The 24635-nt window shown below is 42.8% G+C and overlaps 1 protein-coding gene across 1 annotated transcript in view; it reads left to right on the top strand.

The window, feature by feature from the left end:
• Positions 1–1144: 1144 nt before the first annotated feature.
• Positions 1145–24635, top strand: part of rras2 (RAS related 2) — a 29993-nt gene continuing 6502 nt past the window's right edge. Inside the window, exon 1 of the mRNA XM_023953447.1 lies at positions 1145–1566. Coding sequence (XP_023809215.1) covers positions 1465–1566 — 102 coding nt within the window. The 5' untranslated portion in view covers positions 1145–1464. The remainder of the gene's footprint in view (positions 1567–24635) is intronic.

Here is a 24635-nt window from a genome sequence, read left to right on the forward strand (position 1 = left end):
CGGCTTTCTGTGGGCACGGGTGTGAATGTTCCACTTGCTCTATTTATAATTTATGAGAAAAGGGACATTTCTGGGAGTCAGCCAAGCTGAAGGGTCACAACCCCAGTCATACATTTACAATATCTGGGAAATCTGTCCCTCCAGGGGGGATAGATAGAGGTTGAAGTGTTGCTTACAGGTCAGACCTTAAACCGTAAAAATAAACAGCTGTCTTGCAGTTTGGGTGGTGAGGCCGCTGTGTGCAATTTTAAGTGATTTACTATAGATGCCAATTAAAAATTGCACTGGGAATTGATGAGTATTTTGTAAAAAGAATATATGTATATATATTACACAACCCATGTTGAGTTTAAGACAGCACCTGTAACACGAACTCTGTATGCGTACCATTCTTAATGTGTCTTCTAAAATTGTACTTTTTATTCAAAATCAGCTCTAGAAACTTAAAATCAAGATTTTATCACAGTTAATTGAAAGTTTTTCAAAACTTGACACTAGATGGCGCCAAAGATTTTCAATGATTTGTAATAAACATTAAGTAATGGTTTTTCATATGTGGTTTATGATTCAAATTAAAGTTGTACTTTGATTTTTTTTATACGAAACATTTAATTATTTACTTCCAACTGCATCTTTATTGATAAAATTAGTTTAGACGACAAGAGAAATTCGCTGTTTAAAGTTAAAGTGCTAAAGAGGCTGAATAGCATAATTGTAAAGCTTTTTTTTTTTAAAACTTGTCTTTTATTATTTTAAATTGACTAGTATAAATTTGTTTGGTTAGTGTCCCATTTATGAAAACGTTTTGCATTTAAACAGCAGTTAACTCAAACAGACGATGAATGCTGGGAAATTTTGTTTTCTGGATATGGTCGGCAGCTTTTTCTTTTGAGAACTTATTTTATAAAGTAGTGGAAATGATTAAGTTTAATCAGGGCAGTTTTCAAATTGAGAAAAGCAGCCTAACAAAAAAATATTTGTATGTTGACATTTGAATGCTAGCCTCAGGGCGATCTTTTTGTCACGTACTTAGATTATAGTGAAGAGCCGGAGGGTGACTGTAGGGTGCATGATGTTAGTGTCGTTCCACGGATGAAAAGTGGGCTCTGTCTGTCTGCCGGTGTGTGTGCGTGTATGTGTGTGTGTTGTCTCAAACAGCCCGTAGTGTGGAAGGGCCCCTAGCGCCAGACATTAGTAGTGGCCTGGCTGATTACTCCCACTATCGGATCTACATCTTGAACAACGCAAACTGGATCACGGTCAGGCGCGTGAAGAGGCGGCCGCAGCTCCCGGACTCCTCTCCGCCAGCACCCAAACATTACCAGAGCGGTTCTGCTCACAGCTGGGCTCGCCGTCTGCGTTCCGCCGTCTCCACTGCAGGGCCTCTTCAGTTTTACTCGGGGGGGAAAAGTGGGTGTTTGCTGCTCACTGGTGTTTCGGCAGCGGCGGAGCGAAGTGTCCTCGATGGCAGGCTGGAAGGACGGCTCGGTGCAGGAGAAGTATCGGCTGGTTGTGGTCGGAGGCGGAGGTGTCGGGAAATCGGCCTTGACTATCCAGTTTATTCAGGTTAGTCCCCTTCAAATTAGCCTCTATTTTGATTTGTCTTTTGGGTACCCCCCCCCCCCCCCTGGGTTTATCCGCAAACACGGCGACAGAAAAGAGAGGCAAACCCCGGGGACAGACACCCGGTTCGGTTCTGTTCAGTTCTTCTTTTGCCGAGGCCTGGTCAGTGCTCGGAAACAGCGCGGAAGGATTTATGGACTAAGATGGGGAAATGTTAATCGAGGAAAGACGACTATCGCTGTAAACGCGACACACTTTGCAGAGCGAAAACAAAGTGAGGACTTCTCAGACTTTAGCCGCTTTTATCCACTGCAGTCCGCAAAGTAGCGGATTGTTTAGCCCTAGTTTGATTTTAATATCAACTCTAAGTCACTTTTAAGAAAAACTTGTGGGAAGAGTTACAAAATGAACCGATCATTGAGTCAATCTCCTCTTGGTGATAGTCCGGTAGAGTTTGCCACATTTGGTCAGGCTTTTCTCCCGGCACGGGTCGGTTCCAATTCAGGTGTGAGATCATTTATCCGCATTTGGGGCCATAGCACACATGTTTGCTGACCTGAATCACACCGGTCTGTTTTAGTTTCACCAGCCGGACTTGCTCCAGTGTGATTACACTTACTCATTCCCTACTTGGACAGTTTTTTTTTATTCTTGTTCTGCTGGATTTGGGCCATAATGGGGCCCAATCTTTCTGACTGCTTAGATCTAAACCGAGCTAAGCTGTTTGAGTTGAGTAACTGTGAAATAACAAGAGTATCCACTGAAAAATGTCCAACTTTTTGTCTTTTAGAAATATATTTCCAGTAGCCTCAGCCTTAAAGGCAACAAACACAAACATCCTCTAAGAGAAAACTGGCACTGCTTTAGTTTAGGAGACAATGGCTGCATAGATTTATAGCTGCACACTTGAAAACTCACTGGTGTCGCATCCAAAAGGCATGTAAACAGTTTACCTCCCTGTATTGCTGGTTACATTCCAACACTGTGCAGACACTGCAAGGTCGGATATAGGCATGGGCAAGGGGGGGGGGGCGAGGCCCCCCAAATGCCATGACTGACCCCCCCCCCCCCCCCAATGCCAGTGGCTTCCAAAATAAAAAGTAGACACAAATATTTTGAGAAAAATGGTCAGAGACGGATGTAAAAAGAAAAGAAAACAACACTTATAGATCATTGACTGTATATAAGAACTGGACTGAGTGAACACTGCTGAAATGGACAGCTGTTACTCAGTCATTATATTTGTCAGAATCCCCGTTCTAGCTCTTCTGCCTTTTTTTAAACATGTTCTTGCTAATCATGATTTTTCTTTTCTATAGCGCAAGTTATTCGAGTTATAAACTGGCCAATCAGATGCCTAAATACATGTACGTGGTCTCGCGTTAAATGTTCAAACCATTTGAGCGACATATTTTCCCCAACCCGCTTTCAGTGGAAGGGGTGTGGTCTTCTAACATGCTCACTCCTAAATGGAGACAGTAGTTACCATAGAAACGTAGCCTCAGACCGACTCGGACCAATCGCTGCTTACTGAGGATTTCTGGTTTGAAAATGGGAATGGCTGTATCGAGCAAGTAGCAAGTCATTCTCTATGGGTGACATCTCACTCACTCAGTCCAGTTCTCTTTACAGTCTATGATGTAGATGCAGCCGCCTCAATAGGACACTAGTGGTTGTGTCTGGAGCAAGGGGGAAGATGGATATATGGATAGAAGAACTCAGATGATGATTGCATGGTTTTTCCCCCAACCAAAAAACACATAAACACGACAAAAGTCAGATGACGAACTTTGCCCCTTGTCGTGTGTGTTAGCCCCCACCCCATCAAGTGTAAGCATGTCACTGATGCTGTCTTGGACTTCCAGAAAACTAATCTGCCGGCAACTGTGCGTCTCCATGCTGCCAGACAATAGTGAAGCTGGCACACGCTTCAGAGTGGAGGGGGTGTGAGTGAATTGGAAGGGGGGGGGGTCTAATGAGGGTTCAAAAAGCTCATTAACTGCATACCATGTATTAAGGGATCAGAAATGGGTTTTTTTTATGTCATAACCTATTGACCTTAAATTTAAGGCTACGTAGAAAGTCTGCATAGATTCATTATAGTAACAGAGTAATATATCTAAAAAAAGGTCTTGAGTACTTTTTTTTTGTGAGTCAAATGTTCTCTGAATTCTTTTTTTTTTTAATTATTCGATTCATGCTTTTTTAAGCGTTAACTGACAAATCATGAGGGGAGATTATATGTTAGCAGAGATTTTCATCTATATTTAGAAAATGTGTAATGCTGCTGGGTTGAGTGAGTTCAGCACATTTCACTTGTCTTAGAAGACATTCGAACCCTGCCACACTTTATTTGGACAGTAAACACAGAAGTACTGTAGCATTGTTTTTTTATTGAAGATGCATGTTTTGCCTTGAATACAGTGTTGGTTTTTTTAGCCCGTAGTTCAGGTGATCTGTTGATGTGTCAGTTGTTGGTTCGATTCCTGGACTGAGTAGTTGATGCGTCCTTTTGCAAAATGCTCGATGAACTAGTGTTACATATTTTCATCAGTAGCCGTGTCAGATAAATATAGGTTTTTTGTGTAGCTAATATAATTTTTGTCACAGTAACAGTTTTTATCAGGTCTTATGAAAATAAGATTGGACGTTATTCATGGGGGCATTCATGCTAGTTTAGAACGCTTCTAACAGTTGGATGTGAACTTAAGGTTTTTCCCAGACCCATGCTGAGTGTTTGATAGTAAGGGGGTGTGAGGGCCTGAGTCAGCCTGGGTGGGTTGATGGCCATCTCCTATAAAGAATTTGCCCTTTTGTCAGAGGAAGTCATTCTTACAAAGCAGTTTGGAACTCATTTCCACTGAGCGGTTTGTTTTCATGGCACATGCGAGGTGTAGACTGCTAGCGTGTCATTGCATCAAGTAGTGCGATGACTAGAAAAGCAGTATTAATGGTGGTCATCCAGCAGCTCGTCTTTTGATTGCTTTGCTTCTGGTGCATAGTGCTTAACAGGAATCGAACGCTGTTTGAAAGAAGATTGCAGGTGGCTAAGATGAATATTGCCGTAAAGAGGAAAGAACTTTTGGTTTGGATCCAGAGTTGGGAAAAGAGTCACATGTGTTTGGGCTTTCTAATGTCGTCAGTACTTTCTGCCAATCAATGGGTGGCTACATCGGCTCCGCCCCAACCGTTCCGTTCTATGGACCTACAACCGATGGGGGCCCCCCCAAGAGGTATGGTTCAGTACTGTTTAATGGGGCCATTTTACAATGGAAATGCTCAAAATACTGTATCGTACTGTTCCACTCAGTGGAAACGAGGCTCTAGTTTATTGTGGGGGGAAAAAAAAGAACAATCCATTTTCCTAAATTGTTGAAATAAGGTACTGTGAAACATTTTGAAATTCTTCTTTAGACTCGATTGTCTTATAACTATGCAATAAAAACTTATCAGGAGGCAACACTTTGACTTCCTGTTTGAAGCAAGTTTAAAAAACAAAAGTACCTGGAGCATGGTCAGTTCACCAAGTAACCTCTAGGTGGTGGTCCTCAGTTCAAGACATGCCCAAATTTTTCCAGATATCATACCGACCAGTATTTGTTTAATAACAGCTGTATTTATTGTACTGGAAATTGGTGCTAATAAAGAAGGGCAGAGTCTATTAGTTTACAAATGATCATTGAAACCTGGCTTCTAAATTTACCTCAATGGGCATGCTCCAACAATTAAGTTTGTTTGTCCCAATTTTTTTTGTGAGTTTTGGAAAAGTTTGGTCAGCATCATATGCAGCTACGAACGCAACGACTATGAACGTAAAAACTCACTCTGGATGCGTTTAACCCTTGTGGCACTTTAACGTTGGGAGTGGGGTCATCTAGACCCACTAGACAGTGCGCTGAACCTTTTTTCTTCAATGATTTGTGATCTTCACTATTGTCCATGGATTACATGAAATCTTTCCGACTTTATTCACCTTTGTCATGGTAGAGAGAACACGTCAATGTAAGGGTGGGGTCATCTAAGATAGCACAAGGGTTACTTCAAATCTGCAAGTGATGTTAGTGCGTGCTTTGTACTTGTACCTGGTTATCACAGGTTCACTGAAGCAGTTATCTTAACCCATAAGAACCCTACACCCATTATTCCTTAAAGAAAAGCTATGTGTTGTATACCACAGACCAAGTGGACCACTGAACTCACTTCTGATGTTTTTTTCTGTTACACTGATGGTACCATAGGTTCTCTTTACATTAATTTGGCTAGAACATTTTTGAAACACTAATCAAGTCAGACTTGATCAGTTTTTACAGTAGCTTTGGTTTACCTGGAGAAAAAGGAGCTGAAAACATAAACATAAATGTCATAATTTCTAGCTTTTTTTTGCAGATTCTAAGTTGTTTCTTCTGTGGTGTTGTCAGTGTTTGAGATCTTTCTTTGAAATACACAAAGTTAAGATAAAAAAATGAAATACTTAAGACTGTAAATAGAAAAGGGGTTCATAAGTAAGAGTGTGTTAGTTTGCTTCAATCTTACAACTTTAATACAGCAAAGTACGCCAATTTCAGAGCAACAAGGAAACTCTGTTTTCTAGAAAGGTCTGGTCTTTCCATCGTGACCACTGAAGCAGGGATTTTTGGGAATCAGATGGGCTGAAAGGATGATGTCACTTGGAACAGCATGGCTGGAGGTCTCTGGAGCTCCTGGCCTCCCTGACGGCAGCCAATTGGCTCGTGTTGCAATAGCGTCAGGATGACATAATATTGAGTCAGCTGACAAAAATTGTTGAACACGGCGTTTTGTTGAATATGACGTCCATGGACAAGGAAGCATCCCGAGTGAGGGGAAAACATGACTCACGCTGGCCTCAGGACAGCTGCCTGTGGGGTAAAGTGGATGTCTGAAGATTTGTTTAGATCCCTGTGTCAACGAAATCAAAACATACATAGGCTGTGCAGGGGAATGCTAAAAAACAAACAAAATACTTGCTGCCATTAGTGTGACATCAGCCTTCTTATCGGGGAGCTGATGCATAGGGGCAGAACTTTTTGTTATTTTGGCACATCAGATAGACGATGATGTCAATTGCTGTTGATGTACAGCCATGTTTTACATAGTCCCTGCATGGCTTTTGTTTGATACATTTATTGGCAATGCAGGCCCCCAAAAATGCAGTCTGATAGATTAAACATGGATTGTAAGGGCAGCCCTCCATTAGCATGTCAAGACAGGCAATGATGGTGGTATTTGAGATTACCAAGGACTGGCTCTGGAGCTGTCCTGAAAAGTTGCAGCTTTGCTCTCAGCGTTTACATTTGTATCGTTCTGACTGCTGCATCCTCGCCTGCTTTAATGTTTGTGATTTTAACGGCAGACTGAACAGCGTTCCCCTGATGTTTTTCATTGTGCCGTGTTTGTTGGAGCTCATACAGGGAATCCAGGCATACTTTTGATGTATCACAAAGCAGGGGCACAATGCAAACATGCGGTTTTTGTCTGCAAAGGAGCAAATCATTCTGCATGTGAACTTAGTAATAGCACATATTTTAGGGACGTTGGAACATGTTTGTATTTGTGTATATGTTTAAGCTGATCATGGCAAGAGAAGTTGGTAGTTTTCAGCACTTGATCACAAAGACTGGGCATGTTGTCCCTACGCTATGTACACGCTGGGTATGTGATGCGTGTTTAAGAACCCACGTTCAGCAGGTCAAATCTTACATTTCAAGCGTCAAATCTTGCTTCTGGCTTTTTCTTTCACAGCTCTATTCCGATATATTAAAGACTTGGTGTCATAGAGTCAGGCAAAAAATAAATAAATACATAATAATCTCTCAATTTTCAAACAGTCGTCACTTGCCGTGTTTTGAAAAGGACACTCCCCATACGTCACTACCAAGTCCGAGTCCCGGGTTGGTCAAAGTTCAACTGGTTTAACTTTCAACGCGCGTTCAGTGACCGCGTGTTTTGTAAAAACCTGTGTAGTGAACGTGAGAGTTCATTGGAAGTGGTGGCTTGAACACGTGTTTCCAAGCTCGCTTTGTAAACGTAGCATTACACCGACAAAGTGGTCGCTGCATAGCCACACGTAATGCAACAGGGGAGACAGGCCATCAGCTGCTTTTGTTGACATTTTGAATGACCTCATTTTTAAGGTCTTGCTTTGTTAGACTTAGCAGGCATTATGTAGCTGTACAGTTCAGCGCTGTTGATGGTTTCTGTCAAATTATGACACCATGAACTGGATTTGACCCTACTTTACTACCCTATTGGCTTCACAGTGGCAAAGTGTTTACGCAATGAACATAAACCAACGGATTCTGACGCGGACGAAAGCAGCTTTAGAATCTGTTGGAATTCCATTGAATTGTAAATGGTTGAAGAGCTGCAATAACTAAATGAACGTCAACATCGAAGCTAAAGCTCCATTGTTGAAGTGTTACATATGTTAGATAAATAAACAGTTGTGTTATTGGCTGTTAGCAGTCAGCTAATGCATTTCTTTGGAGCATTATTGTCATTTCTTGTTTTAGTGTTGTTAAACAGAGCAGCTGGTATGAGTGAATGTCTAAATAATTTCATGTGCATCAATAATTTGATGCTGATCTTGTGTTGAAATGTGGTGACTTTGACCTCTTCTGCTGTGGGCATAGGTTCATTAGACCACATAAGAACACTTCTACAAGAATAACGAGGTTAAACAAGGAACATCCGTCTGCTGCCTTTTGTGAAACAGCTTCCTCATTTGGCATGTTTCTTCTGCATATCAGTTATTAAATGAGTTTGTTGTGAACTGGTTCTTTTCCTTGTGTGTGTGTGTGTGTCTCTCTTTCTTCAGGTTATCTTATGTACTTGCGTTGTAGCTTTTTGAAGAACGTGCAGGTATTTCCTGGCTATATTTGAAAGACGAGCCTCATCTAAAGGAGTAGTTTTGTGGTGCCTGGTTTGGAAGAGCGGGCGGTAATCAAGTCTTCCGCTTTGCTCATCCTCACGAACACACACACACACACACACACACACACACACACACACACACACACACACACTGACTCATTTGTAGCCTTGAAAGCAGCAACAGCCATACAAATCAGTCAGAGCTGTTGCCATAGTTTTTTGGTCTGAGGATAGATACTGCTTTGAGTTGGGTCTCAGAAGCTCTGGAAAGCTCTTTATGTATATATTATTTTGTTATTCTTAGTGAGCAGCACTTTGGTTAAAAGTTGAGAAAGTTTGGTGTTCTTTTGCGGAGAGAAAAATGTGGTTTGGTGAAGGTGAGATTGCATAAATCCACAAATAACTTTACAGACCATCAAAACATTTTAGGGTGTTATCTGAATTTTTTTTTTGTGTAAAAAAAAAAAGGAAATGAGAGTTCTGACAGAACAACATGCCTTTCTTTGTTTTATTTAGTGATTTTATTATTGATATAGATTGATTAGTCAGCCAGTGCTGATGCCAATCAAAATCAGTTTAGTTCAATCCATGACTCATTGTTTGATGAAGACTCAAAAGACCTCAAACTTAAATTGTGACTGTTTTATTCTAGAATTGATTCAACTTCAGTACATTTCACTAAGTAAAAGTTAAGTAATTATCCAGTTTAATAATTGAAGTGTTTTCTTTTGGTTTGATAAGTTAAAAGTGACTGATCTGACTTCCTTGTGTCGTGTTTTGTGTATTTTCTGTAATAGGGCATCAACCTCAAATGGGAACAGCTGTATCTGAGGCCCCTTCTCACTTATATGTTACACTATCAGCTGCTAAGCCCATGAATAGTTTTTGTTATTTGTTTGTTTTAATTGACTTAGTTTTTGCCTTTATCATAATGATAGTTAACATAAGTATAAAAGCAATGCTTGGCTGTTTAGAGTTTTTAGAGAAGTGGTCTTGTGGCTTCAATTGTCTTTTGATCTATCGTAAAAGCATTCCAAGTGGCATTGAATTATGATTATGCCGCAAAATCCAAAAAACCTTTTGCGATTTAGGAAATAGTTTCTGTAGAGCAGCAGGAGCTTATTCAGAATTTGCCTCAGAGTTGTGGGCGGGACCATTGCCTTGTAGCAATCCCACCCCCTCTTCCCTCCGCTAACGCACTTTCCTGCTAGCTCACAGGCCCTCATACACCCATTCTAATGTTGAAACAAAAACTGCGAGCAATACCGGAGGGTATCTGTTTGCACATTTTTTAAGCCAGATGCCAGCTCAGACACAGAAAACAAAGACATGCGTGGATCTATTTGTCTGTCAGTGGATGCATCAGAATGGAGCAGAGCAGGGAGCTTGTGGCTCACCCAACGTGTTTTCTACGTCACAAATAAGCTCTTTTTCAAACAGCATTTTGTCGTCTGGTTCTGATTCACGATTTGATTAAAGAAATACTTAGAAATGCAATTTTATGTCTAATCATCTTTATATATGTCCTACTCGATGAGAAAAATGCCACAAGAACATGTTCAAAACACCAAAAACACCATTTTCATTGAAGTGGGTCTTTAAAGAATGTCTCCTGCAGTTATGACAAATGGCATCATAAATACATTCTTTTTCTTATCACAGTAACTTTCTGACTTTTGATGCTAGCCAGTGTTTTAATATAAAAACAAACTTTTTTAAATCCATTTTTTTGGCCATGGGGCATCATGAGCTTCCTTAAAGTCCAGGGTGATGAATGGGAAACAAGAGAGCAGCGACATGTGCAAACAAACATCCATACCTCCTCCGTGTGGCATTGGGGAATGGATGGCAGAAATTCCAACTGGCGAGTTTTCATTCTTGCACCTTTTTTTTTTACATGCTACTGCTTGACAGGAGACGCTATTTTTTTTTCTTCTTTCCGCCTCACATTTCACCTCAGACGCTACACTGCCTTCACATCCATTTGTGCTGTTTACAGGGAAAACTCTGTGGGATGTGGCCAGAGGGAAGCTGCAGGCAACAGTTTGTACTGATGACAAAAAACTTTGCATGTGTCTGTGTAGATTTTGTTGTCTATGAACATATCCCACAGTTGAGTCCAGTTTTAAGATTGTATGTCAAGCTGAATGAAGCACAGTTGATGGTTTCCTGCATGCATCTTTTCCTAAATACTTTTATTACATTTATTTTGAAGAAACAGAGAAACAATTTCAATGTTTTAAAGCCCCAAAAAAAGAATAGAAGAGAGGAGAATGAAGTAAACTTACTATTTAATTTCCATATTTTTATATTCAGTTTGTACTAAATGCAGTTCTGATAATAGAAATGATGTGAAACAGCTTTTTATAGTTATAGCTTATTATTTATTATTTTACAACCAAACTTTTTTGAGTTGGGAACCTTGTCTCTTACTTTCTTTCTTGTGTTTTAAGTTTTTTTTTCTTATTTTTTTTTTTTTTGAAAAAAAAAGTTAGAGAGTGTCTCTGCTTTTCCATCTGCAGCATCTCACATACTCAGACAGAGCAAAGGGATGAGCATTTCTGTGTTTTCTTTTCCATTGTTCAAGTTTTCTCACATCTGGCTGTGTCAGAATAACAGTATCAGGGCTCTCATCTCAGCCGTGTAACAACAAAAACTCTGGTTGACAAGTTAGCTGCCTTTTTATAGCGAGCCCCCTAGAACCCTTTCTAATAGAAGTGGCCTTATGAAACCTTTCTATATTCTTCTCAATGGACGTTGCAGATGGATTTATGTTGTTGGAGAATCCCTGACTGTATGCTGTGTTTGTGCTGCTGATGCTGAGTCTTGAACCGCCTGCCAGGCAGCTGCTGGACATTTGGCTGGAAGTGTCCCGCAGCCTATGAGGCACCTGGTGTCCATCAGTAGGATGTTTGGAATGAAACAAACCCTCAACAGGTGTCGCCGTTCAAACTTGAGCGTGACGACGACCTCGAGGAGGCAACCAAACGGGATTTGGCTGATCAGGTTCATCCGCAGATGGGCAAAGTTTTAGTCGAGGGGCTGTTGCAGTGACTCAAACAGCAGCTGTGCGCGGGGTGCGTTCGCAAACCCAGCTGGTGTCAGCTGACCTGAAATACAATTGCAAATGGTGGCACACACCAGCTGTCTTTAAAAATGAGGTTTGGTATGTCTAACCAAAACATGTCTCTCACAGTCAGACATCAGTCAACATATGTGAAGTTCCAACCTTCCAGACATGTGCCATTTGAATTGTGGAGCGGAAGTTGCAACCTCACATTTCCAGCTCTTGCCGCACCATTTCAGCTTTTTGTTGGCCAGAAATGGAGTTTTATTTGGAAGAGGAGGGGGAAAAAAAAGTCCCGACATAAATACGTTTTTACTGTTGATCAAGACAAGCTGGTGATGTTAAGCAGACAACCCTGTCAGTAGTGCCAGTTGCGCATTAGTACTTATTTATGAGGTTTTGCCTGCCGTCGTAATAAAATTTCTCCTGCCTGTGTTGTGGAAGTGGTGGCTTTAAAAGCCCAAAACGATATTGCCGCTGTGTCTGACGTGATGCCAGAGAGTAGCCCCATTTACTCTGACATATCACCTCATGCTACGAATTATGGTTTCTAGGCGAGTAAAGGAGGGCAGGAACAAACGCACACACTGGGGTTCTGCTTAAAGAGAGAAAGGAAGATGATGAACACCTCTATGTGGCTGTTGTACACTGATGTATTTATAGGATAGGACGAATGCTTTTAATGGTAAAAAGCTGAAAGTCAGTTCTGGTCTTCATGGTGTGTAAAGTTAAGATATTTATCGGGCAGCTAGTGCTGGATGTACTGAATCCTCTTCTTTTATTTTTTTCAGAGCTTTTTAGGGCTCCAATAATGTGGTCAGTCATGCAGTTTTCCGGAACAGCGGCCCACTTCCCCTTATGACTTTGTCAAATGACTTCAGATGGCTTTTCAACTTGTTCTCTGTACTCACATAACCATTGCTTTTCAGTAATTTGGCTCTACAACACCCTGCTTTGTCAATGAATGCATGTGCTATGTCACTTGCAAACAAAGACCAGGCCAGGAAGAGAGCTCCACACTGACTGAATACTTCTATGACACGTGGGACTCTATGCTTTTGCGATGTCGAGTAGTCCAACGTCAAAAACTTCTACACCTTTGAAGTAAACCCACACGATGTATGAATGTAAATGTAAATGTTGCCATGTTGTCAAATTGTGTGTTGCAAGTTTTTTTTTTTGTCATTTTGTCCTTGAAAGGGAAACATCTGAGAGTTTCTCCAGCTGCTCCAATATAAAAATAGATGTTAACCTATAGAAGTAAATGCAGGTCGACTGCTGACGTCATGACGTGCAGCTGTAGTGGGTACCTGTTGCAGTTCCTGCGACGTTTGTCATGGGAGTATACAGAGCCAGATGTTCTAAACAGCTGAAGAACACTCATCTACAACTAGAACCTTGGCGATGAAAGTTGACCGATTTTTCAGGGATTGTTTTTTTTCTTCCAAAGGTAAAAGGAAAAAATGAAACATTTACTTCTTGTATTGTAATTTGGCATTATAGGTTGGATCGAGATGAAAACTACTAACCCCTTATATTTGAATTATTGAGACAATCTATTTCCACCAAACCAATCAATTGATTGATTTTGCAAAACTAATTTTTGTTTTATTTAAAAGCTGCTTTTATGCAACTAAAACTGATTATATTACATTCATAAATGCATGGACCCTTAAATTAATACTAATAAGAATAAGTCTTTAACCAAAAGAAAAGTACATGAAATTGATTTAAAAGAAAATCAAGTCACAAATTTATGGAATTCAGTATTTCAGTTGCTTGTAACATTCTAGCTGATAAAATTGGTGATAAATTAGGTGCTACATCACCAATCCAAGCGTATACATATTTCACACTACATTTGTTTTTATTACAAAGGAGGGAAACAGCCCAAATCAGTCAGTAAAACTTTGTCTTTTCTTCTTTATCCCTATGTTCCCAGAAGACATAGCGTCAGACTTGGCTGTAAGCTCCTTTATCCCAATGGAAAACGTTTTTCGTTTTGTCTTCTGAAAATTTAGGAGAGAAATATTTGGTCAGGAGTAGAGTGGAGAAAGTGGAAGAAAGAGACTGCAGTATGACCAGTTCAGAGCGAACAGGCTTCTTTAAGCCCGGTGATCCGCTTGAAAAAAAAAAAAAGTGGCCTTTTAAATGGCACCTCTTTGATTCTGCGCCTTTAAATGGTTCAAACGTGTTTAGAGTTCAGCACACATTGATGTTTGCACTTGTTACTGAAGTCTTAATGCCAGAGAGGTTAGAGGAGAGCGGGGGTTGACGGTGCCATAGCTGGCCTACTTGGTGGGACATTTACCCTCCCTTTTATCCCCTGTATGGGCGCTCTACCCCAACTGGGTCAGTCAACACCGTTTTGTGTGAAGCTTTTTTTTTTTTTTTTAAATCGTAAAGCACAAGCGTGTGTTGAACAACTTTGGTAAAGTCAAGTGGCTTTCTTCTTGAATTAAAAAAAGTAAACTAAATGTCAACTTGTTTGAAAAATAAAACCGTATTGCAGTTTTGAATTTTGTCAAAATCAAGTGAATTTGATCAATATTTGTTTTTAACCGCCGCCTGTTTGGATCAGGTGATTCCAGGTTCAGATTGAAGGAATGAATGTATCTAATCCAGGTAATCAACTGCCGTATTGCAGGAACAGATTACAAAAAAAACAAAAACAAAAACTTGGCTGTAGCTCTCAAGGTCAAGGATTTGGCCTAAATCCTTAAACGCATTTTCAAAATAAAAGCTTCTCACATTGAAATCAGTCCAATTCCATAACAGACCTATCTAACGGTCTGTTTTTTTTTAATAGAGGCACAATTTATGCCGGCTGCCTAATATAAGCGTGAAGTATGATCAGTTAGTTTGCAGAACATCAGGGCTTCAGATTCCATAAATGTCATCAGTTTTTGGTCCAAAGTGAGCTTTAAGGCTGTTAGCTGGTGTGCTTTTAAAAGCCAATGTCCTGTTGGCTCTTAAGAACAGGGGAATGACTAAAAGGAGACGGTTATTGATCTGCTGCACATTAGGTGGAAACAAACTTCCAAGAGTGATATGCATGTGTTCATTTCATTTGGCATGATGCCAAAGTCTAGTGCCCCCCCCCCCCCCCCCCCCCCCCCCCAGATTGCGCTGTAAACATTTGGCTGCAATTAGCATTTGCTCACATTGCATCCTTTAGCACATCCTGGTGCACATTTTTGTTTCACAGTTCTGAGCATCATCAAGTTCTGTCCCGAACGTTTCCCAGCTTTAGAACAAAGCCCTCCCCAGTGGCTCTTCACGGCAGCAGACGCATTGTGGATTTTCTTTCTCTTCACGTGTGTTTGGTATTGAAAAAGTGACCTTTGCCAGTTCGTATGAGCTCCTGGGAAAAGTGGGTGTTTTCACAGGAAGTTAATGCCCCCCCCCCAAAAAAAACCCCATTAATTCTGCCTCCCCCCCCCCCACTTATGTCTCCTTTCAAGCCCTCTCTGCTCCTCACTGACACTCCTCGCACAGACTTGTGTATTTCTTGTGCGAAGCAAACAGAAATGTGATAACGGAGCATGGTTTGGTCATGTCAGGCCGTCTTCACTTTCATCTGTTTAGCATTAGGCCGTGTGATTACACACAGCTGTTTCTAGTTGAGCCCCAGAGGTGCGACACAAGTTTAACTCGGGGACAGGAAGTCCTGTGCCGGCGGGGCCCCAGTCAGATTTCTAATTTCTTAGATCACTGACTATGTTTTTTGTTTTTTTAATATAGTTTCCGTGGGCAATTGAATGTCTGCAAAGAGGACCATTCCTGAGTGGAGCTGGTCTTGCTGTGATGTTGCAGTCTGAAGTTGATCAGCCTTGTTCTGTTATGTGTGGCTTGGCAGGCTCCAGTCAGTCTGCCATGTGGTTTGCATCCTTAATTGAAATTGCTGCCCTTGGCTCTGGCCAAACTGAACTTGTCTTGCATATGGCACGTTTCACCTGTCAGCTGTAGGGTAACCCTTCCCAACCCGTTTACTGCCTGCTGCTGTTGCCTCTCCTTCATGCTGACTTCTCAGTATTTCGTATATTGAGCAGAACCAACCGTCTGGACAACCGTCTGGTGACACGAGCTGAAAACTCAGAGCAGGAAAGCAAAATGGGTGGCTGTGCTGTTGTTTCTGTGCTAAGTGTGGGATGGAAGTTTTGAGATGAAGAATGAAATGACTTGCTGATTTTCAGCAGATATAATCTTGGAGAACATGCATGTTTTTCTGCTCCTGATTGAAATAACAGCATTATTGCCTCACAATTTCTCTGTTCAAAATCTGTTAAGAATTTATAAAAGATTAGACTGCATATAATTGGGGTTTTTGCCATTTCACAAGTTGCTTGGCGACTCCAAATTGTCCCGTCAGAGTACGAGTGGCGGTCCCTCTTTGCGTTTCCCTGCGATGATTTGGCTACCTGTGTGCGGTGTTGTCTGCTTTTTGACCCACAGTAGCTGGGATAGACTGTACAGAACAAAGCAGGAATAAAATGATTTTTATTCTGTATTTGTAACTTTGTGTGATAATTTGGTCACGTTTCAATGTGTATATCAGGAAATATGCTGAGGTTAGAGCTGCCTTAGGCATCTATTTTTAGTTTGATAAAAAGAATGTAAGTGCATGAATTGAATATGTATTGATTTTTTATGTATTGTATTTACTGAACGGTATTGTTTTTTAGCTTATAGACTCATTATGGTGATTGCCACATGTTAAGCCCATCCATCCATCCATCTTCCTCCGCTTATCCGGCTTATCCGGGACCGGGTCGCGGGGGCAGCAGACTGAGCAGAGATGCCCAGACTTCCCTCACCCCAGCCACTTCCTCCAGCTCCTCTGGGGGGACCCCGAGACGTTCCCAGGCCAGCCGAGAGACGTAGTCTCTCCAGCGTGTCCTGGGTCTTCCCCGGGGCCTCCGCCCAGTGGGACATGCCCGGAACACCTCTCCAGGGAGGCGCCCAGGAGGCATCCGAACTAGATGCCCGAGCCACCTCAACTGGCTCCTTTCGATGTGGAGGAGAAGCGGTTCTACTCCGAGCTCTCCGCGGGTGACCAAGCTTCTCACCCTATCTCTAAGGGAGCGCCCAGCCACCCTGCGGAGGAAGCTCATTTCAGCCGCTTGTATTCGGGACCTTGTTCTTTCGGTCATGACCCATAGCTCATGACCATAGGTGAGTACTGGAACGTAGATCGACCGGTAAATTGAGAGCTTTGCTTTTCGGCTCAGCTCTCTCTTCACCACGACGGACCGATAGAGCGACCGCATAACTACGGACGCTGCTCCGATCCGCCTGTCAATCTCACGCTCCGATCTTCCCTCACTCGTGAACAAGACCCCAAGGTATTTAAACTCCTCCACCTGGGGCAGGGACACTCCACCGACCGAGAGATGGCAAACTACCTTTCTCCGGTCAAGGACCATGGCCTCAGATTTAGCGGTGCTGACCCTCATCCCAGCCGCTTCACACTCGGCCGCAAACCGCCCCAATGCACGCTGGAGGTCCCGGTTCGATGAAGCCAACAGGACAACATCATCTGCAAAAAGCAGAGAGGAAATCCTGTGGTCCCCAAACCAGATCCCCTCCGGCCCCTGGCTGCGCCTAGAAATTCTGTCCATAAAAACTATGAACAGAACCGGTGATAGAGGGCAGCCCTGCCGGAGTCCAACGTGGACCGGGAACAGGTCTGACTTACTGCCGGCTATGCGGACCAAGCTCCTACTCCGGTCATACAGAGACCGGACAGCCCTCAGTAAGGCTCCCCGGACCCCATACTCCCAGAGCACCCCCCACAGGATGCCACGGGGGACGCGGTCGAACGCCTTCTCCAAATCCACAAAACACATATGGACTGGATGAGCGAACTCCCACAAACCCTCCAGCACCCTAGATAGGGTGTAGAGCTGGTCCACTGTTCCACGACCAGGACGGAAACCGCACTGTTGTTCCTGAATCCGAGGTTCGACTATCGGACGGACTCTCCTCTCCAGTACCCTGGCATAGACTTTCCCAGGGAGGCTGAGGAGTGTAATTCCCCTATGGTTGGAACACACCCTCCGGTCCCCCTTCTTAAAGAGGGGAACCACCACCCCTGTCTGCCAGTCCAGTGGTACGGTTCCCGACCGCCATGCGATGCTGCAGAGACGTGTCAGCCAAGACACTCCCACAGCATCCAGAGACTTGAGGTGCTCAGGGCGGACTTCATCCACCCCCGGGGCCCTGCCACCGAGGAGCTCGTTGACTACCTCAGTGACTTCAGCCCGGGTAATGGACAGCCCCACCCCAAAATCCTCACTCTCCACTTCTTCAATAGAAGGCGTGTCAGTGGGATTGAGGAGATCCTCGAAGTACTCCTTCCACCGCCCGACAATGTCCCCAGTCGAAGTCAACAGCTCCCCACCTGCACTGAAAACGGTGCCTGTGGAGAACTGCTTTCCCCTCCTGAGTCGCCGGATGGTTTGCCAGAATTTCTTCGAGGCCAACCGATAGTCCTTCTCCATGGCCTCACCGAACTCCTCCCAGGACCGAGTTTTCGCCTCTGCAACAGTCCGGGCCGCAGCTCGCTTAGACTGCCGGTACCTGTCAGCTGCCTCTGGAGTCCCGCAGGCCAGCCAGGCCTGGTAGGACTCCTTCTTCAGCTTGACGGCATCCCTTACTTCCGGTGTCCACCACCGGGTTCTGGGGTTACCGCCGCGACAGGCACCAGAGACCTTGCGACCACAACTCCGAGCAGCAGCAGAGACAATGGAGGTGGAAAACATGGTCCACTCGGACTCAATGTCCCCAACCTCCCCCGGTACCTGTTTGAAGTTCTCCCGGATGTGGGAGTTAAAGACTTCCCTGACGGAGGGCTCAGCCAGACGTTCCCAGCAGACCCTCACAGTACGTTTGGGTCTTCCAAGTCTTTCCGGCCTCTTTCCCCGCCAGCGAATCCAACTCACCACCAGGTAGTGATCGGTGGACAGCTCCGCCCCTCTCTTCACCCGAGTGTCCAAGACACAGGGCCGAAGGTCACCTGAAACAACTACAAAGTCGATCATTGCTTGTTAGCCCTTGCCTAGGGCGTCCTGATGCCAGGTGTACTGATGGACACCCTTGTGCTCGAACATGGTGTTCGTTATGGACAAACTATGACGAGCACAGAAGTCCAATAACAAAACACCACTCGGGTTCAGATCAGGGGGGGCGTTCCTACCAATCACACCCCTCCAGGTGCCACTGTCATTGCCCACGTGGGCATTGAAGTCCCCCAGGAAGACAATGGAGTCCCCCGTTGGGGCACTTTCCAGTACCCCTTCGAGAGACACCAAGAAGGCCTGGTACTCCGAACTGCTGTTCGGCCCGTAAGCCGAAACAACCTCTCGCACCAGCTCAGGCTCCTTCCCTCCCAGAGAGGTGACATTCCATGTCCCAAAACCCAGGTTCCATGATCGGGGTTTGGGCCGCCGAGGCACCCGCCCTCGACTGCCACCCAAACCACACTGCACCGGCCCCTTTTGAGGTCTCCCACGGGTGGTGGGCCCATGGGAGAGCGGTCCCACGTCGCTCCTTCGGGCTGTGCCCGACCGGGGCCCGTGGGAAGAGCCCCGGCCACCAGGCGCTCGCCTGCGAGCCCCGACCCTGGGCCTGGCTCCAGAGTGGGGCCCCGGTGACGCCAATCCGGGCGACGTAATCGGGTCCTCGTTGTTTCTTTTCATCAGGGGTTTCTGAACCGCTCTTTGTCTGGCTCGTCACCCAGGACCTGTCTGCCATGGGAGACCCTACCAGGGGCTTAAGCCCCAGACAGCTTAGCTCCTGGGATCACCCGAGCTCTCAAACTCCCCCACCACGTTAAGGTGGCGGTTCATGTTAAGCCCCTTGTGGGTTTTTGGCAACCATCCATCACATCCGCATTGTTGAATATTCTGTTTTTATTTACTTTTTTTAATATGTGATAAATGAAATAAATAAAATTAAAAAAAAAGAAGAAGGTCGAATAGGAAGACTGGTATGAGTGAGGATGGGATGAATCAGATGATTTGCAGTGGCAATGCCTAAAAGGGAGCAGTCATAAATGGGGGGAAAAAAGTTGATATATGATGATTAAAGTTAAGATTTTTGAATTTTTGTTGATGATTGGACTTCTTGTGAAGGCTAACTGACAAGGACTTGGTTTGAAAGAAATGTCTCTTTTCTTAGAAAAAGCAATATTGATTTGATTGTTGTGTTTTCTGCAGGAAAAAGCAGATTTAAATTTGTTTTTATTGTAAGGATTTATAATTTTATCACTGAAATTTCCACCATTGATAGCTCATATTTGTAGTTATGTGGAAAGTACTTATCACAGTTTTACTTATCTTAGTCTAATTGTTTTGACTGCAAATTCATTGAAAAGAGATATCTGTTCAATCAAATTGTAAATGAAAGGAGCCTGTGAAGGAGTTTGGTGAGTATTTTGGCAGCCATACAGGCTTAAAAACTCTGACGCTAAACGTTGACTGTTGAGTTTCCAGAGTCCAATGTGCAGAGACCTTAGCTTTGTCTGTGATGTCTGTTGCACCTTTGATTTGGAGTTCTACCTCTAGATAACAATGTTGCAAAGAGACACTGGTAAGGAAGCAAGTTTTCATGTGCGACAGAGATAGAAAAAGGATCTAAATTTAGTGTGAGTAAAGCTATTTGTGTGGGGAGGATGTGGGTGCACAGTAGTGCAAGCATGATGCTGATTACACGCCTCCACATATCACCCATTCTTGCTTTTCTTTAGGCAGACAGCCAGCAGTTGTAGCTACGTATTGCATGTCATTTGTTATCTGAAAGATCGGTGTTTTGAGCTGGTTTAGAACAGATTTTTTGTACCATATTTTTCAAACTACAAGTCACCCGGTAGTATAAGTGGTAGCAGCTGAAAAAGGCATAATTAAGAAGGGGGAAAAAAATTACATATGAGTTGCACTTATGGGAGAAAAGTGTTGGTTCCGAACAAATCCACCGATCAAAGTAATGCTGCGTTAACACCCAACATGATTCACGAATCAAATTCCCGTCCGCAGCCTCGTTTTTAACGCTCAACAATGTGTTTACGAGTTGGACGCTACCATCGCATGTAGGAAAACCTACCATCAAGTTTTTAGCTTCATCGCTACATGACGGCATTGACTGTATGTCTGATTCACAACGGAGGATGTTGAGAAATCAGGTTTATTTATTCAGAAGAGCTCTACAAAAGTATCGTTAAGCACGTCTCCACATCAAGGTCAATGAAATTATTCTGCACTCGCTGTGCTGCATTAGTCCAAGGAAGGAAAACATAAAAATAAGAAAATTCTCAAAGTTCAGAAGAACACTCAGATTCTTCTCCATGTTTGTTTTGGGCGATGCTTCTTCTTCTGTGTTCCTGTCAGTGGCAAATACCGATACACCTACAATGCCCTCTTGCAGTTATTAGTATGAAAATAACAAATAAATGAGCCAATATTTATATTTTTAAATCACACATAAGACTCTCCTGAGTATAAGTCACACTCCTGGCCAAACTATGCACAATAATGCGATATATAATCATAAAAAATAGGATTTTTGATTTTTTTTTTCTCTCTTAACAATAGTCCCCACTGAATTTTATTGTTGGACACTTTATCTGAAAATGTTATCTTCACTTATAAACATAAACTAATGCTTATTAGAACCTTCCATCAGTGCTGTTTTAGGGAGGTGAAGACCTCCCAGCTGATCCAAAAACATTTGGAGAAATTACATCCTTCTCTTCATTGCAGATGGTTCAAACAAGCCACTACAATAAGAGAGAGGGAGATAGATCTCTGCAGCAAATTTTCTTCTGAAACTTGGTCTCAAGTGGTTTATGATTAAAGGGAAGCTGTAACGGGGTTCCTTTTCTCTCTCTCTCTTCATGGAGTTAACTAAAAGTTTGATAAAGTAATTCAATTACACAACTTATCAACTTTTTTCTGACCATTGAAGACTTGGAAAATTGCAAGTGTACATGCTTCCTGAAAGCTTGGGCGTGTATTTTTAAAGCTGCGGAATGTGGAGGAGGTGGCTAAGTGACAGGTTTGTTCTCTGGAAGGGAGGCAGTGCGGGGGGGGGGGGGGGGGGACGCGTCACCTGTGACATCACCGGCACCCAAAGGTTCAGAAGGGCCAGCTGCCTGCTGCAGAGGTGGAGTTTCCTTCCTGCAGAGCTGACCAGGACTCCGTGGGGCCTGAACCACCTTGCTGTTAACATCTAAACCGTAGCGATGCTCGCTTCGACTCACTGTCTTCCTCGGCTTCTACAGGGTTCGCTCCTTCTTTTGTGTTCACAGCAAAAACAGGCTAGAAATGAGTCAAGAATTCTTACAATTGGGGGGAAAAAAATTCATCTAAATAAGCAAAAAAAAAAATCTACCAATGGGGTAAAAAAAACATTGGTCTCACCAAGAATTTGCATTTTAAGAAGAATTCCAGTCACTAAGAGATATATTGAAATTCCCTTTCTGCTTTGGAGAGTGGTGGGAAAATGAAGGTTTGATGGTGTCCTGATTAAAACACATGGTTCAAATCCCATTATTCTCCCAAAGGAATTTCCAAACTGATGTATATGCATTTATTTATTTAAATCCTTCTAAATTGTATGATACAATGTTTAAATATTTTTCTGTAATAACTGCTTAAAATTGCACTATTCTTTTAATATTGTTGTCTGTGGATAGTATTGTTTTTAATTCTGATAGGGTCAAAATACCTGTTTTCTTTTTTTTCCATCAAAGAATTCGAATTGCTTATGGGAAAATCTAATTTGTACGTTTTTTTTCTTCCCTCTGTGCAGTTTTGCTTAACAGCTGGTAGCTGGTGGGTGTGAGTGCTCCCCAAAATCTCTCTGCAGGAGTCTGTTTTGTTTAAGAAAATCTGGACGAATCTCTTAGGACCTTCGGCCACATTACTTAGCATGACTCAGGCAGGCCTTTGCCACAAAGATCATGGTGGATCTCCTGCGTCATGCTTTAGTGTTCACCAAGCCCCTTTCCCCTTTTTTCACAGCCCTGCTCCTGCTGGCTCTGGTGATGCTAGCACTGCAGAGCAGCCTCGTGTATCATGGGAAAATAGAATCAGCTCTGCCAAAAGCCGAGTTCAGCAAGTACATTATCCGAGCACGTGGAGGCAGGACAGGAATGGCCAGAGGAGTGTGATGTTCGCCGCAGCCACCTGAGCTCACAGGAGACGGGGCTGATGTCACCTGCTGAAGATAGAAATGCAGGAGTTGTCGTCTTGCTGCAGGGAGGGACCAGACCTGCATTCTGACTTTCTTACTTTGTTGTGATGGCTGGGAAAGCATTAAAAAAGCACAGGAGGATGGATGAAACTCAGATCAGCATGCTAGCAGTGCTGCAGAGGCAACAGGACACTGAGCATCTTCACGCATGCAGTCTTCTCTTCTTTCTCTTTCGGCTTTTCCCATTAGGGGTCGCCACAGCGAAACAACCTCTGTTTTGAGGATGAGTCGCATGGTTAATTTGGCAATGTTTTACGCCGGATGCCCTTCCTGACGCAACCCTCTCAATTTATCCGGGCTTGGGACCGGCACAAAAGCAGAGAATGGAATAGGGAGCAGCCCGGATTCGAACCCTGGTTACACGGATGGAAGGCACCACAAATCAGCACGAGCTAAACTGGCTCCCAGCTACCTCCATGCACGCAGTAACATGTGCAAATGTAGAATTTGAAAGTGTGGCCTCCCAGTTTAGGGAAATTATGAATACTGCAGTTTCTGCACTATAGCGACTTTTACATGAAATTTAGAACAAAACACAGAGCCATGATCAACCAAACTAAGCTCGATATTAAGCTAAAAATATTACTATTACAGTTATGAGAATGAACACACTTTTTTTTGATGGGTGAAATGTACAAATCCGATTAGTGATTTTTCGTTTATTGATCTACTTTTTTTAAATTTGGTCATTATTTTTGGCTGTGTTGCATGTAACAATATTACCTTTTTGGAAGAACTCAGATCCTATACTTGAAATCCCTTTCACTGTTACATGTCAACACAACTGTGACGGCAAAACATTTGGCCAAAAAGGTACATTCAGTCACATATGAATCTCTTTAAAGTCCCACTTCCTTCATCTTATGCTCTAATTTAAAAGCGTTCCAAGGGGTCTTTTAATTAGGATTATGCCGCTAGCCCAAAAACCTGTGTGGCTTTCTAGGCCCGAGTTTTCTTTAGAAATTCACCTCTAGGTTGTGCTTTGTTGGTGCAGAGCAACAACACCCCCCCCCCCCCCCTCCTCCCCGTTTCTGAGAGCGCTCTGTTTACACGATCTCTCACTAGCTTACAGCCCCAACCTAACGTTACCAGAGCAACAAAAATGACGAGCATTATCGGAGCTATCCAGCCATACAGTTTAAACCATAAACATTTTTAAACCATAAATAGATCTATTTGTCTGCAAGTGGATGCATCAAAATAGAGCCATCTGTGGCCTCCTTAATCACAGAAGATGCCAACGTGACAAAGCATGATTTTCATCAAAGTGGGTCTTTAAAAATTACTATACTTTTGAAGACTAAAAAAGCGTTAGTTTTTAAAAAAAAAACAAAATATTGACTTTAAAAGCCTGCTACAGCAAATGTATACTCTGCAAACCTGTCTTCACAGGATTTAAATGTTAAAATTTAGTTTTTTTTAATTAAATTCCTAAAATCTATCATTTTAATCTTTTATATTATATTTTATATATTTTATTTCTCCTCTGGAAACGGAAGAAAATCTTTTAGTAGTAAAACAATACAAATAACTTTCTTTTATAATAGTTTGTTTGGAAGTTTGATCTAGTTTGATGACAACAGTATTTTATAATGAATTCTGTTAGGTTTTGTTTCATTTTCTTTTGAGAATCTTTGACTTTACATATATATTTATATACCATTTTCCGTAAGAAAGAACTTGTAGTAGTCCTAAATTGGATCATAAATGTGGCTGTCCCCCCCCCCCTTTTTTTCTCTGATATGTTATTTACACATTAGACCAAAGTTTTAATTTACACTAAGGGCAGCATCAACTCATGTTGTTGTGCCCCCCCCCTCCTTACTTCTAGATAACACCCCATCTGCATTGTGAAAGTCAA

This window comes from Oryzias latipes, chromosome 3, assembly GCF_002234675.1.
Source record: "Oryzias latipes chromosome 3, ASM223467v1".
Classification (NCBI taxonomy): Eukaryota; Metazoa; Chordata; class Actinopteri; order Beloniformes; family Adrianichthyidae; genus Oryzias; species Oryzias latipes.